The 15,964-nt window shown below is 39.6% G+C and overlaps 1 protein-coding gene across 3 annotated transcripts in view; it reads left to right on the top strand.

Moving 5' to 3' along the window:
• The first annotated feature begins 11,204 nt into the window (after nucleotides 1-11,204).
• Nucleotides 11,205-15,964, top strand: part of cwf19l1 (CWF19 like cell cycle control factor 1) — a 41,140-nt gene continuing 36,380 nt past the window's right edge. For all 3 annotated transcript variants that reach the window (XM_072562157.1, XM_072562156.1, XM_072562155.1), the window contains exons 1-5: nucleotides 11,205-11,291; nucleotides 13,614-13,698; nucleotides 14,227-14,311; nucleotides 15,471-15,572; nucleotides 15,714-15,928. In XM_072562157.1, the coding sequence (XP_072418258.1) occupies nucleotides 11,269-11,291; nucleotides 13,614-13,698; nucleotides 14,227-14,311; nucleotides 15,471-15,572; nucleotides 15,714-15,928 (510 nt within the window). In that variant the 5' untranslated portion in view covers nucleotides 11,205-11,268. The remainder of the gene's footprint in view (nucleotides 11,292-13,613; nucleotides 13,699-14,226; nucleotides 14,312-15,470; nucleotides 15,573-15,713; nucleotides 15,929-15,964) is intronic.

Here is a 15,964-nt window from a genome sequence, read left to right as displayed (position 1 = left end):
TAAGATAAAGCTGCCATGATATCTCAAAATCAATGAAAAGCTATCATCATGGTAAATCCATTTGGGTCTATTTCCATTTATGTTATTACTGTTGAGATAAAATTACAAAAAATGATTAGTATTGTTAACATAGTGGCTGATGCTATGATTATGAACTATTTTAAGCTTTGAAATGACCATGATCTAGTCAATCAGTACAACATTTTCAATGACTTCAGATTCAAATTTTAACAAAATATCTGAAGAAATTGTAGTTTTTACAGAAAGTTTATAAGTGAGGTTTTCAAAATTTATTATTCAGAAATTCAGACTTTATGATGCTACTTTAAAAATATCTCCAACTTCACTGGTTATTTCACTTAGTCTCAAATTTGACTTTCAAAAGGTTTCAAATTAATCTAAACAAACAATTGTTTCATATGCCGAGACAATTGTTAATAAAATTCAGAATGTTTTACAAAGGATAGGATATCTTGTTTAACCATCTGATAGCCCAAGAATGCAAGGCACGCTGTAATCAGACTAGGGAATGTGAGCTTTGAATTCCTGTACATGTGACTTTTCATATTGCAACCGTCCATCCAGTAAAACTGTTTTCAACTTAACTTCTTTACTATGTAGAGAGATAATTTTGTGCACTGAATGTATAATATGAATCTTATGTGTACAGAAAATAACCTAGATTTTGCTGTGTAAAATAATTGTATGACCCAACAGTACTGATGGCCTCTTTATTATTCATATACAAATCAAGTGAGTGGGTTAAATGAAAAAGTGCAAACTGAAATGTACTGCATTTCCACAAACTACACAATATTGGCATCTTGTCATTTGGTTCCCCATTTAAGCGTATAGAACAGAAAATTAGAACTGTACATGATAAAAGTTAATTTCACAGCATGGTCAGACTTAGACGCTGCTAAACGACCTTCCTGACACTTAGTAAATTCACTTTTATAATTGAGGAGTCTCACTTCTTCAGCTTTTAATTAACATTCAAGATTTTAAAAGTAATTTATTTCATCATTTTTGTTTCCACCTCTTTTTATCTCTTCTTTAATCCAATCTTTCTTTTCCTTTTTATTTTGCCTTCAATGCTCGATTTGTATTAAGTTCATCGCTCCAACTCATGATTCATATTCTGCATTGCTTATAAAAGATTTCATCAATCTTATTGATGACACAGATATAAAATGCTTTTTTGTTCACATGGGTTCTAAACACCCTCATCAATTTCTGGCAAACAACTGGGAGCACAAAACTCCTTAAAATGTCAATGAGCAAGTTCAAGTCTACCAAACAGGTAAACTGCTGATCACTTACTGCTCATAATATGTGCCCATATAAAACGAGTAACTAACTAAAGAATAAAGATAAAAGTTAATTTTTTTCTGAGGATTATTAGAAAGTGAAATGTTTCACAACAAATGACTATTGAAGGAAAATAAAGGACGGCATTATTTAGGTAAAAATCACAATACCAGGTTATAGTCCAACAGGTTTAATTGGAAGCACTAGCTTTCAGGCCACTGCTACTTCATCAGGTAGTTGTGGAGTACATAGCTGTAAGACAGAATTTATAGCCTATAGGCTATAAATTTTATATGTTATATTATAGCCCAACACCGGCATTTCCAAATCATGGCATTTATTTAGTATTTTTTACACCCACAGAATGTTGTAATGTTCTTCACAGCCAGTCAATCACTTATGAGTTTTAGAAACTGTTGTCGTTTGGAGCCAAGCTAAGATCCTCATAACAGGAAATTAGACAAATGATCAGATAATTCATTTTGATAGTTGATCCATGATACTAGATCTACTTGGGTGGTGATTCTGGCTTAGAAATTCCTGAACTCCTCCTGCTCTACTTCTGTGAATTCATGTTACAATGAAATATAATGATAAAATACATTACTAGTCATAATTACATTCATTATTTGCTGATAAATAGTCATTGTCCACAAAAGACCATATGCATCTGTCTCCAAAAGAAAGATAATTGTTTTCTTTTAGCTTGAAGGACACCACTCTGCACTTCTGGGGCAAGGTGAGAAAATAGGTCTTCATGAATTACTACAGCTGGTATGAGGACTGAACCTGCATTGTTGGTTAAAAATCACACAACACCAGGTTATAGTCCAACAGGTTTAATTGGAAGCACACTAGCTTTCGGAGCGACGCTCCTTCATCTGGTGATAGTGGAGGGCTCGATCGTAACACGGAATTTATAGCAAAAATTTACAGTGTGATCTAACTGAAATTATACATTGAAAAATTGATTGTCTGTTAAGCCTTTCATCTGTTAGAATACAGTGATAGTTTCACTTCTTTCATGTGTAAATCACAAAACCTTTTTTTCAAAAGTTGCATTCTCGGGTTAGCTGTTAACAATGGTGATAGCTAGACAATATGTTGAAGGTGTTAGCCCCCTGTGTTCTCTGTCTATGACCTGATGTTTAGACCTGATGCTCAGAGTCTCTGAGCTCAAAAACTGCATGAATTTATGTAAAACTCTTGTTATCTCACTTTTTAGATTAGAATCAATCTAAACATCAGGTCACAGACAGAGAACACAGGGGGCTAACACCTTCAACATATTGTCTAGCTATCACCATTGTTAACAGCTAACCCGAGAATGCAACTTTTAAAAAAAAGGTTTTGTGATTTACACATGAAAGAAGTGAAACTATCACTGTATTCTGACAGATGAAAGGCTTAACAGACAATCAATTTTTCAATGTATAATTTCAGTTACATCACACTGTAAATTTTTGCTATAAATTCCGTGTTACGATCGAGCCCTCCACTATCACCTGATGAAGGAGCGTCGCTCCAAAAGCTAGTGTGCTACCAATTAAACCTGTTGGACTATAACCTGGTGTTGTGTGATTTTTAACTTTGTACACCCCAGTCCAACACCGGCATCTCCAAATCATGCATTGTTAGTGACATTTCGTATCACATTGTAGCCAACTGAACTAACTTACAACACCTCCTGTCATGTATCACACCCCCACCCCCAAAAGGAAAACAGCCAAAAAGTTTTTATTAAAGTGCTGAAAAGAGAATTGATGGGGATTCAGACAGTGATGGAATCCAATTTGCAGAGACTGGAAGTTAAATTTTAGATTGTAAGAAACTTGTTTAAATCTGCTAATTCTTCACACATCTGCATTAGTGTTGTGAGCTGGCTGTTTAAGATTTTTAAAATTGTTAGCATATTGCCAGCCATCATTTCTCTTTATATTGGGCTGAAGGCCCAGAACTAGAACAGAAGGCTCGATTTAGCTTTAGCATGGCAGAATTTCAAAGTTAGCAACAATGTTGACACATTGCAATGTGTCCTGCCCTCACCAGAACATAGTTACCATGAGACGTTTCTAGAAGGTAGGTAAAGGTCATATCTGGAACAGCTGGTGTAGTTCAGGCATTTCAGATAATACCGAATGTTATTTCGCTGATGACCTTCATTTTTTTTTATTTTATTAATCTGTGAGGTGTATTAGGACACGAGATGAGTTCTTATACGCCTTTCATATATCTATTCAATTTTATAGGGGATGGGTAGATGTTGCATTAAAACAAGTTTATTTCACAGCATATAAACATGTTGTGACCATGGAATGAAATCATGCAAATTGTATCTCATAGAAACATAGTACTGAGAGGACAGAGGAAACTCAGTTGCTGCATTCCATCTGTACTAGCTTGTCAGCTGGAACTACCTACGTCAATCTCATTTTTCTGTCTGCTCCCTATATTGAATTGATTTCAATGAATTATACAATTGCATTTTTTAAAAATTGATAATACAACCGGGAAAATTCCAGAGCTGCTTCCTTTATAAAAGCATTACTTTAACCAGAAGATTAGGACAAGACTTTTTTTAAAATTCACTTGAGGTTTGTGGGATGTGGGAGTCACTGGCTGACCCACATTTATTGCCAGTCCTTAGTTGCCCTTGGGAAGGTGGTGATGTTTACAGGAACAATGTAACTGGGGATGTAGGCGGGATGTTGTTAGTTAGCTCAGTTGGCTACAATATGATACAGAAAGTCAATAACAATGCAGGTTCAATCCTTATGCTAGCTGTGGTAGTTCATAGAGAAATGTCTCTTCGCCATGTACTATATTTGCAGAGTGGTGTCCTTCAAGGTATTAAAGAAAATTGTCTCTTTGTATTGGAGATAGCTGTCTATGGTCCATTGTAGACTCTAGCTAATTATAAGATAAACAATAAATGTAATTATAACTAGTTTGAGATGGTTTTGTCATTAAATATAATCAAAAAAAGGAGGTACCAATATTAACTGTAAACGTGTCTCAGAGTATTCTTTTGCAGTTTTTCCATTTTTGTTTCTAACTGTATGAATGTGCAAAAATTAAATATATTTATGAATTCTTATTTCCTTACCAAATAGTTATTTTATCGAAAATATAAATGGAAAATGATTTAAATATACAACACGTTTGACGATATCCATGGAGAAAGAAACAAGTTAATGTATTACAACAAGGATATTTTCTGTCATAGACAATAAGCTGATTATCTCACCACTGTCTACTGCTGATCTGATGCCTATCCTGCCACATTGGACATTGCAAATCTTGTTAACACCTCTTTTAAATACTCTCGGATGAACAGTGATCATTTGAGGGGATCCTATTACTGTACACAATTTAACAGGATTGACACACGGTATTCTGGTGAGGTGCTTCTTCTTCTGCTGAACTATTAGCTAAACGAATGTGAACTGTGTTATTGAGGAGTAATCAAAAGGTGTTGGATTTAGATGGAATGATGCTGGATTTTCCAAGAGATAGATTGGAATTTGTTGGTTTGCCAGAAGACAGTCTGCTGTCACTCATGATTGTTTTTGTTGCAGTTACCCGATCATGCAGGTCACAGTCACAGAAACTTGCATACACAAAGATAAAAGCCTTTGTTCTCCTTAAACAGAGAGAAGCAATAGAAACAAGCACTTGGTTTTGATAGTAGGATTTACAACAATGCGCACAGCCATTGAATACAGACATGTGGCTGTTTGGGTGCAATTTCTCTACAGGGAGATATACTGCAAAGCTCCTCTCCTTTAGCATGCAATTGGTATGCAATCTAACATGATTCCAGCATATACACACTGATCTAAGAGTAGAAATAATACATTCACCCCAATCAATTTGGTTTTTCTGTCACATATGAAGCATCACGATTGAAAAGATCTTGGTTGCTTAGTGATGAGGGAAACCTGTTCAGTATAACTACTCTCTGTCCCCAAAAACATCGTGCCTCTACAATGAGAGCCATTGTGCCATCAGGAAAACTACATATGTTCTAAAATGAAGGAATGCCGACCCGATCACTCAGGGGGTTACTGGATGATATTTAATGAAGCGTGTCTTTAAATTCCCGAAGTAATTTGTTTTGTACTGCGTAACCTGGTTCTCATGAGAGCTAATAGGCCTTTCATGTGTATTTCTGGAGAATGGAGAGTAAGGTAAAGAAAGCAGGAGGCTTTGTGGATACCATCCTCTGGACAGACCTTCTAAAAGTGGCTAATCACATAACATTCCTCTTGTAACACCACTATATCACAATTGCTCCACAATTCCTCACCTTTTTATCCATTTGCTATGGATCATACACCATTTTCTTGGATGAAATTGTGAAATAGAACAAAGCACAAAATTCATTCCATTATATTTATCCAGCAACACAGTGCATATTCAATATGTAAGTAATATAAAATTAAACTGTTCAGTTACTTTTCCCTCTTGAGCCTTTGCCTGACATGGGAAGCCCACACAATGCTACCCCAACGGTTGCAGTTTAGCTGATGGCAGGATTCTGCCTTTCATTAAGAAGGACTATGGATTGCCTTGAAGGATAAGCTTAAGCAGTTCTGAGCCTTCTGCCAGACCTTTGGACTCCACCACCTCAACCTAGGCAAAAGCAGTCTGAGCAGACTGGAAAGTGAAAGGGACTCTAGTGAAATGACAGTGATGGAACATAAATGTTGTCCTTCTGCAGGTTTGTGCACCGGAGAGGCACTGTCACTTTTGTGGAGAAGCACTTCTTTTACAGTGGGTCGTAAAGTAGGAATTTGAAAGGCAGAGATGTCTAGAGAGGAGAATACCGAGCTTAGTTCTGAGGCAGCTAAAACCATGGCCACCCATTGTAGAGCTACTGAAAGTAAAGATGTGCAAAATTTGAGGATTACAAAGATCCCAAATGGTTGCAACAATAAAGATATGACAGAAATAGGAAGAGGTTGAATGGGGGAAATAAGGTAATCAAGCAATTTGAAAACAAGGGAAAGAATTTCTAATTGTAGCACTGACATACCGGTTTGTGAGCCAATATAGGAGTGATGGGTGAACTGGACATCATCCATGTCAACATATAGGCACCAGGGTTTTGGATCCTTATGAAGATTGCATGTGAGGCAACTACCCTGAATGTAATTGAAACAGTTAAAAACAAAGGTAACCAACATATTCAGAAAAGGCATCAAGCTGAAGCAATAACTGTACTTTTTGCACATATGCTGCATGACCTTCTGAGTATTTCCTTATGCCTGATGTAAGACCATGTTCAAGTACACTGTTAGTACTAGGTGTTTTTACATATGGAGTGTTCTTTATTGTTTTCACAGGCATATCTCTGAATGAATACAAGATTTTCTCTGGGCCATATGTGCAACTAGTATGAATTTTTCATACTCATTATTGATAGTAGCCAAATTTTCTGTTGGCTGTGTAAAGGGGAGTCACAGGTGGATAGGATAGTGAAGAAGGCGTCTGGTATGCTCTCCTTTATTGGTCAGAGTATTAAGTACAGGGGTTGGGAGGTCATGTTGCGGCTGTACAGTACATTGGTTAGGCCACTGTTGCAATATTGTGTGCAATTCTGGTCTCCTTCCTATCAGAAAGATATTGTGAAACTTGAAAGGGTTCCGAAAATATGTACAAGGATGCTGCCAGGGTTGGAAGATTTGAGCTATAGGGGGAGGTTGAATAGCCTGTTTTCCCTGGAGCGTCGGAGGCTGAGGAGTGTCATAGAGGTTTATAAAATCATGAGGGGCATGAATAGGATAAATAGACAAAGTCTTTTCCCTGGGGTGGGGGAGTCCAGAACCAGTCCATATGTTTAGGGTGAGAGGTGAAAGATAGAAAGAAGACCTAAGGAGCAACTTTTTCATGCAGAGGATGGTATGTGTATGGAATGAGCTGCCAGAGGAAGTGGTGGAGGCTGGTACAACTCCAACATTTGAAAGGCATCTGGATGGATATATAAATAGGAAGGGTTTGGAGGGGTATGGGCTGGGTGCTGGCAGATCGGACTAAATTGGGTTGGGATATCTAGTCGGCAAGGACGAGTTGGACTGAAGGGTCTGTTTCAATGCTGTACATCTCTATGACTATATGACTCTAAAGCATGCAATTTCGACACTTTATGACTGCATACACAGTCCATATAAAAATGCAATCAGATTTATCTATTTCTGTGCATTCCAAGCAGAAATGCATCAAATACCATACTCAATGACAATCACATGACTATGTAACAAATTATCACTGAATTTTCTTTGCAGTGAAGGTGAAGCTGCAGTAAAATTCAGTCACACACGACAAAATAATTCTGAAGAAATATACCGCAGAAATGAATGGAGATGATTTGTGGTGCAGTGATTTGTATCTCTGTCTCTGAGCCCAGAGTTTTGTATTCAAGTTTTACTGCAGGGCTCATTGGCCATACTAGGTGTGTTCATAACATAGGTGAAACTGAGTACTGCAGGTGCTGGAGATTAGAGCTAAGATTGTGATGCTGGAAAAGCACAGCCAGTCAGGCAGCATCCGAGAAACAGGAAAATCGAGGTTTCGGGCAAAAGCCTGATGAAGGGCTTTTGCCAAAAACGTCAATTTTCCATGTCCATAACAAGTTGGTTATCAACCTGTAAATTCTTCTAATGGGCCAATGGTAGGTAAAATGAATGAGGGAATCTCCTGGCAGTTAAGTATTATTCATATGTAACATATATGTAATCTTTACAAGAGCAGGCAAAGTCTTTCCATTACAAAATCAGCAATTGCTAGAAAAGTTCAGCAAGTCAGGCAGCATCTGTGAGAGAAATTAGAGTTAATGTTTTGGAACAAGTGACGCTTCCTCAGAACTGGGATGTCAGAACTCCTCAGAAAAGTCTTTCCATTGGTGAGTGGAATCTTCCCAGTCCCCGAAAGATGTAGGCCTTAGAGAGAAAGTTGGGAAAACAGGGTGAGGTTGGTAGTAGGAGGTTCCCAACATGGATATCAATAAGTCCCATTAGTGAGACTAGTGTCACTAGTGAGCAGTGAGAGCTTTATTTGCACCCATTAGCAAGTATTAACACGTCATTATTTGTTAATCTTGCATCATTTATATGCATTTTCCAATTTTTCCATTTGCTAGATAGAACCTACAGGACAACAATGCCCAACAAAAGTGAATGGTTATCTCTTGACTCCTAGGAGAAAGTGAGGACTGCAGATGCTGGAGATCAGAGTCGAGAGTGTGGTGCTGGAAAAGCACAGCAGGTCAGGCAGCATCCAAGGAGCAGGAGAATTGGAGGTGGGAAGTAATTCACAAACCTGATTTTCCCAGTCGACCCATTGTCTCAACCTACTCCTGTCCCAACAAACTCATCTCTGCATACCTTGACACCATCCTGTCCCCTTAATCCAGGAACTCCCCACCGACATTCGGGATTCCACCCATGCCCTTCACCTCCTCCAAGATTTTTGTTTCCTTGGCCCCCAACGTCTCATTTTCACAATGGACATCCAGTCCCTGTACACATCGATCCGCCACGACAAAGGTCTCCAAGCCCTCCGTTCCTTTCTCTCACGCCATCCCAACCAGTTTCCTTCCACCGAGATCCTCATCCACCTTGCTGAACTGCTCCTCACCCTTAAAAAACTTCTCCTTCCAATCCTCCCACTTCCTCCAAACCACAGGGGTAGCCATGGGTGCCTGCATGGGACCAGCTATGCCTGCCTCTTTGTCGGGTGCATGGAATAGTCCATCTTCCGCAGTTACACCAGCACCACCCTCCACCTGTTCCTCTACTACATCGATATCTGTATCGACATTGCCTCGTGCTCCCGTGAGGAGGTTGAACAGTTCATCAACTTCACCAACACCTTTCACCCAACCTCAAATTCACCTGGACCATCTCTGATACTTCCCTCCCCTCTTGGACATCTTCATCTCCATCTCCGGCGACCGACTGACCATGGGCATCTACTACAAGCCCACCAACTCCCACAGCTATTGAGACTACAACTCCTTCTACCCTACCTCCTGTAAAAACGCCCAACCGCCGCATACAATGCATCATCATCCATCACTTCCGCCACCTACAAATGGATCCCACCACCAGATATATTTTTCCCTCTCCACCACAATCAGCATTCCAGAGAGACCATTCTCTCTGTGTCTCCATTGTCAGGTCCACGCCCCACCAGCCCACAACCCACTCCAGGCACCTTCCCCTGCTACTGCAGGAAATGCAAAACCTGTGCCCACACCACTCCCCTCACCTCCATCAAAGGCACCAAAGGATCCTTCCACATTCGACAAAAATGTACCTGTACCTCCACCAATGTCATCCAGTGCACCCAATGTGGTCTCCTCTACATCAGGGAGACAGAACACCTACTTGCAGATTGTTTCAGAGAACATTGCTGGGACACCCATGCCAACTCCACCACCTCCTAGCTGTACACTTCACAAATCCTTACCAACCGACACCTGGAGGAAGAATGCCTCATATTCCACCTTAGAACCTTGCAACCACACGGGATCAATGTGGATTTCAACAGTTTCCTCATTTCTCCTCCCCCCCACATTATTCCAGTCCCAAGCCTCCAAATCAGCATCACCCTCCTGACATGTCCATCAACTTGTGAAGGGCAGAAATTCAATATTTAAAGAGGAGGTATGATGAGATGATAATGCATTGGAAGACATCGGTTACTTCAGGGGGCTGGAGTGTCATCGATGGCCACCACCACCACCACCCTGACCTAAACAGGCGACAGTGCAACATAATGGTTTCCATTACTGGATTAGTGGTGCTGGAAGAGCACAGCAGTTCAGGCAGCATCCAATGAGCAGCGAAATCAACGTTTCGGGCAGAAGCCCTTCATCAGGAATCCTTTTTACCTTGTTTTTACCTATAATGGTTTCCATGCCTAGAATGAGGTGTGGCATTCAGGGTGTAAAGCTGTGAGACGAAGTTGTAAATTAGACTGATGTGTGGTAGCTCATTTAGAAACTCAGTACTGCTGGGCTCACGAATGAGTGCCAGAAAGAAAGGAATATGTAGGTTTGAGGGTTGATGACCAAGCGGAATCTGTGACTCACCATGCCAAGTGTGTTGCTTTTCATAACTCGTAAATGTGCACTGGAAATGGAAAATTATTATGACTACACCTAGAATGGGTGAAGTAAGTGTATTTCTGTCTAGTGAGCAGCATATGGTTCTAAGGGAGTGAGGGGGACGGAATTACAGTACACACTGAAGTCATCTGGGTGTAAAATGCACACACTGTACACGTAATGTACACTGTACAAGTTTGTGCAGAGGTGCAAACCCTGGACACAAGGAATCTTAATAATGTCACGGGTCATTGCAGATAGTGATCTCCTTGAAGCAGAAGCAATCACATGCAACTTTAAATGTGGCACCTGCGGCCCACAAAGTGCACAGACGATCCGAGAACTCCCAAGTCTGCACTAATACAGGCAACAGCTTCTGTTGGATGATGAAGGGCGGTGGGAGAACAAGGAATCCGTAATCCTACCACACTTAGTATGTCCTACTGGGTATTTGCGATGACATGGTTTGCGCGGCATTCTCCGGAATAACGATTTTTGCTTTATCTCCTTGATCCTGACGGAGGCCAGCCTTGGCCCTCCTTGCTGGAGTACTCCGGGTCTGGTGGAATGAGGCCACCGGCCATTCTTCTGTGATGTGAATGCCCATCGCTCACACGGCGAGGGAAAGAAAACGCTTTTACACCGACACAGGAGGTGTAGGAGCAGGTGTGTTTGTGAGAGAGAGAGAGATGTGGAGCTAACATTCCCGCCGAGAGAGGAGTCTTGGCTGTGAGTTTTAAATCTCTGTTTCCGTTGGTTGCCCTCGCGCTGTCTCTCCCGCCCTCCCCCACAATGCCGCGCGCGCCCGCCCGCCCGCTGACGGTTGTTTGAATCTCGGCGGCGCCATGACCGCCAGGCCGCTGAGGATGTGAGTGCGGCCCAGAGCCGGGGCTCGGGCCTGGGGAGGGAGAGACCGCGTGGCTAGGGACCCTGGGGGGCACCGAGGCCCGGAGAAGTGTGCGACTGGGCATGGGGCTGTATCGGAACGGGGGGGGGGGGGGGGGGGGTGCGCGAACCTGGGGACGAGGCCTGCGTTGATATCGGGGAAGCGGGAGAGCTGATTCCACACCACCCGACATTGTTTACGGTGAAGCTTGCGCCGCCTCCTCCTCCTCCTCCTCACCTCTTCTCGTCTTTGGAGCGGCTCCACCTCCCCTACCCTTTCCCTTCCCAGCCCTCCCGGACTGATGGTCGTCATCTCACCCTCTGTCCGGGTTGGAGTTCCTCCCTCTGCTCCCCACCCCCACAACAAGGCCCGAATGGGCACCTTCTCCCCGGGCAATTGGATATCGGGCAACCCAGTGAAAGCCCGGTTAAATGTCTTCTCCGGACTTGACCCGGGCAGCAGTGAGTTTGGACTGTTTGTGTCCAAACGCCTCATGGTAATTGCCATCTCTCCACCATTGCCCTGGAGTCTGAGATTCTACATTCATTTTTGCTACCTTTTTGAGAGACCCCCAAAAAAGCACGTGTTTAAAAGTTATTGTCTTGCGATATAGAATCCATTCGACATCGTATGAAAAATTGCATGGGATAAAAATATTGTTAAACAGATGGATGGTGGTCTGGTGATAAGATCCAGGAGTGCTACTTAATAATACGGCTTTTACAGATGAGGTGAAACAGTTCAGTGACAGAAGGAACTGAGCAGGGGATGTAAAATTATCGAAGGAATGAGTACACGTATGTAATTGATGCCCATCTCATTCATCCAATTTCTGGAAGCTGCTATGGCAATGGATATATTGATGTTGCTTTTGGAAACTATCAATAAAAGAAGCAAGGTTGGAGATGAAAATTAAGTGAAGTAACTTGGTCAGATATGAGAAAGAAACATCGCCAATGTACGATGAAATTAACCTTTTGCAGCCTACAAGAGAAATGGAGACTATTCAATATTGTGTAGCCTGGTGCGTACAGAGCATATGTTCTATGTTGCTATTATGTGAACTAGTGAAAATAAGTGGTATTTTCTTTCCCTCTTTTGTAGAAAGTAAAACAGGTATTTTATAATCAACCTATTCAGAGATGTTATTACACATCTTTGGAGCAGGTGGGACTTGAAACCAAGCTTTGTGGCCCAGAGGTAGGGGACACTTAGCATAGATTTTTTAAAAACCGTCTGTTCACTTACGTAATAGCGCAGATCTGGAGCAGGTGGGACTTGAACCTGGACCTTCCAGATTAGAGGTTGGAATACTAAATGACTCCATTGAATTTATTTTATCTGTGTTGCTATTTTACTTTGCTGAGCTGGAAAAAATCAGTTCTGAGTTTGACTTGAGCTCTTGTTGTTGGTTTTCTTATCGGCTGTAGTTTCAGATTATTAGGTAAGTAATCAATGAATGTAAATTTCTCCTATATAAATGAATTGCACAAATGTTCCTTGTTAGTTGAGTAGTGGAGTTGTAGCTAATACAACCCATTGATTCAGAAAGAGACCAACAGTATAATTAGTTTGGTACCTCTTTTTTGAATAAACTTCCTCACATTGAGCATTGGTATAATGTTAATTCGGGTCGGATTCAGAAATATGTTTTCATTTGTATATCTTTTGACATTGGCACATCTGTAAGAAAGTGTAAAAATGTTGAAGCTGAATTTTGCAACTTAAGGTGGTGTACAATGAGACTCGAGAGAAAGGACAGGAATAATTGCAAACTGACATGCTTATAACAGTTGCTACCATAACTTGGCAGCTAATATTTGATTTTGCAGTAGTTGGAATATTTTAGTAGATGAAAGCAGTGACTTAGTGAGAAAATTGATCTGTTTGAAGTCGTTATTCAGGATTTGGCACCTGCAACTTCTAAGGTTCATTGAATTTATGCGATCGGTTTAATAATCGTTTAACAGTGATAACCTCAAGCATAGTGTATATGGTTACTGATCCTTCATTGTCTTATCATGTATGTGGGTTAGTCAACAAGGATATTTGTTGAAAAGAGTTGTGGAAAAACTAAGATGCAGTTCAAAACTCTTAAAAATTTTCAACTTTTTGAAGCAAATGCTCTTGTTTGGCTTTTTATTCATACTAACACTTTCTATACTGCTTTCTTTTCATGTTTTCAACATAGCTTTAATATCTTGAGTGCATTTAATAGAAACACTGCCCATTTTAATCTCCTGTACTATTTGACTGCACTGGCTCTATTCAACAAAAATAATTTCAAATTATTTTACTTTTTAGATTGGCTTGTGGAGATGTTGAAGGAAAACTGGATGCATTATACAACAGAGTGCGATCAATTCAGAAGAAAAGTGGAGATTTTGATGTGAGTTTTTTGTTTATAAATGGACCTTATAAAGTGCCTTATAAATGCTACTTTTAAAAAAAACAAATGTCTGATTTTGGTGTAGGTTGAATATAAAACAACAGTGTTAAGAGCAGTTGATGGGAACTGAGAACTTTATTTTTTTTTGATCTAGAGATATATTACGATTTTTAAACTAATATATGGTTGCTTTATGCAAATGAATTTGTAATTTTATTTTGGGGACTGTACATTGACATTTTGAATCTAACAGTTAGCACCTTTTGTCCAATTTGCATCAAAATGTAATTATGGTAAAATTCAGTTCACTTTTTTGAAGGATGACAAAATTATTACTAGATTATATTTACTGCAGACAAAATTGAATTTAAAACAATATTCTTGACTTTAGTCAAGTGTTTTGATTAAGAACTTGACAAAAATGGTTCACTAATTCACTAAGCTGTTAAAATTATTAACTATTAGCCAACATTTATGGGGGCAGAGGACCAGATATATTGATTTGATATATAATTTATTCGTTTATAGTTGCTGTTGTGTGTGGGGAATTTCTTTGGAACTACAGCAGAGGCAGAGTCAGAATGGGCAGAATACAAATCTGGAGCCAAGAAGGGTAAATCATTGAGCAAAATTTCTCTTAAAACCTTGAAAATGCTTGAATGTTGCAAAGAATTTTCACGATCTGTGATGAACATCAGCATCACTATAGAATTACTAATGTGCCATTTTAGTGTTTGGATACGTCTGGTAAAGCTCAGTTGTTTGAGCTGCAGCTGTTTTATCGAATCAATTACCAGTTGCTGAGTTTGATTAATAACTATTTTAAAAGATAAATTTTGAAGTGTGCAGTATGATGGTAGGATCCCTACCTCTGGACCAGGAGGCACAGATTCAACTCCCATCTGCTCCATCCATGTGTAATAACATCTTACCAACAAGGTTGATTAGAATACATTTCCCTACCTCTGGGCAAGAAAGTCCAGTTTCAAGTCCATCAGTTCTGAAGGTCTGTCATTATCTCTTCAAACTGATCTGAAAAATTAAAAGATCCATTAGGGGTTCCTGTGAAACTGTGCTTGAGTCCCTATCTACATTTAAAAAGTATTTAAAAGCTTAATTGATTTCAGCAGACTGAGTTGCCCAGTATCTGCTCAGTAAGTTCTTTGCTGGATGCTGTATGCAAATTTGAGTTTTGTGTTGATCAATGTGAGCATTGTTTGTAATTACTAGTCGTGGTTAATTCCTAGTTACCTCATTCAATGTACTCCTCTCCTAGTTAATGCATTCTTTTACATCAAGTATAATGAATTTGAGCAAATTGTATGAATATTACAGAGTATTTTAAATTCTTGCTCATCACTATGTCTTCACTTTGGAGCTGAAACAAAAATGGAGTACTGACATCTAAATAAAGTGGAAAGGATAGATCTGAAATGGTGTGAATTGTAATGATTGAGTGTTGGAAAGATTTTCAGGCATCCTAACTAAACAGCATAAGCAATACCAGCAGAAATTTCTGAAAATATTGCATTCAAGTAAGCATGCACATTCATGCATTCTGGTCTTTTCAGTTGATCATTGCATAATATAACATGTTTATTTTGCTTTTTGAAAGTTTTTTTTGTAATAGTTCATCAAAATCATAAACTTGTTCTGTGATGAACAAAATATGGGAATAACAAAATGCAGACGCTCAGTAGATGTGAATTGTTTCTTGTGGGATTAATCAAAAATATATTATTTGGGTCATGCTTTTTTACTTTTTTTTTCAGCTCCCATACAGACATATACATTGGGAGCTAACAATCAGGAAACCACAAAATATTTCACAGATAAAGATGGATGTGAATTGGCAGAAAACATTACTCATTTAGGTATGTGTCATACTTTGTAAATTGAATTTGTCTAAATTAAGAGTATGCATTCTTTATGTTGTATTGTTTTAATTGACTTGTTTAACTGTTTTTGGTCCTTGTAGGCTTTTTCTTAAATTTTTATCTATTATATTCCTTTAGGTCGTAAAGGTGTTTTTACAGGTGCGTCAGGTTTGCAGATTGCTTACTTGAGTGGTACAGAGGCTCATCATGAACCTGCTCCTGCTTATTGCTATACATCAAAAGACATAATTGCGCTCAAGAGCTTACTAACCGCCAGTTCCAAATTCAAGGGTGTGGACATCCTGCTGACATCACAGTGGCCAAAAGGAGTGTGGCAATATGGGAATAATCTGGTCAGTTTTTGTTTAATTTTTTTTCATTTTAATTTT

Source organism: Chiloscyllium punctatum, chromosome 44 (genome assembly GCF_047496795.1).
Source record: "Chiloscyllium punctatum isolate Juve2018m chromosome 44, sChiPun1.3, whole genome shotgun sequence".
Taxonomy (NCBI): Eukaryota; Metazoa; Chordata; class Chondrichthyes; order Orectolobiformes; family Hemiscylliidae; genus Chiloscyllium; species Chiloscyllium punctatum.
Note: the sequence above shows the minus strand (reverse complement) of the source record. Positions and strands in the feature narration are given on the sequence as shown.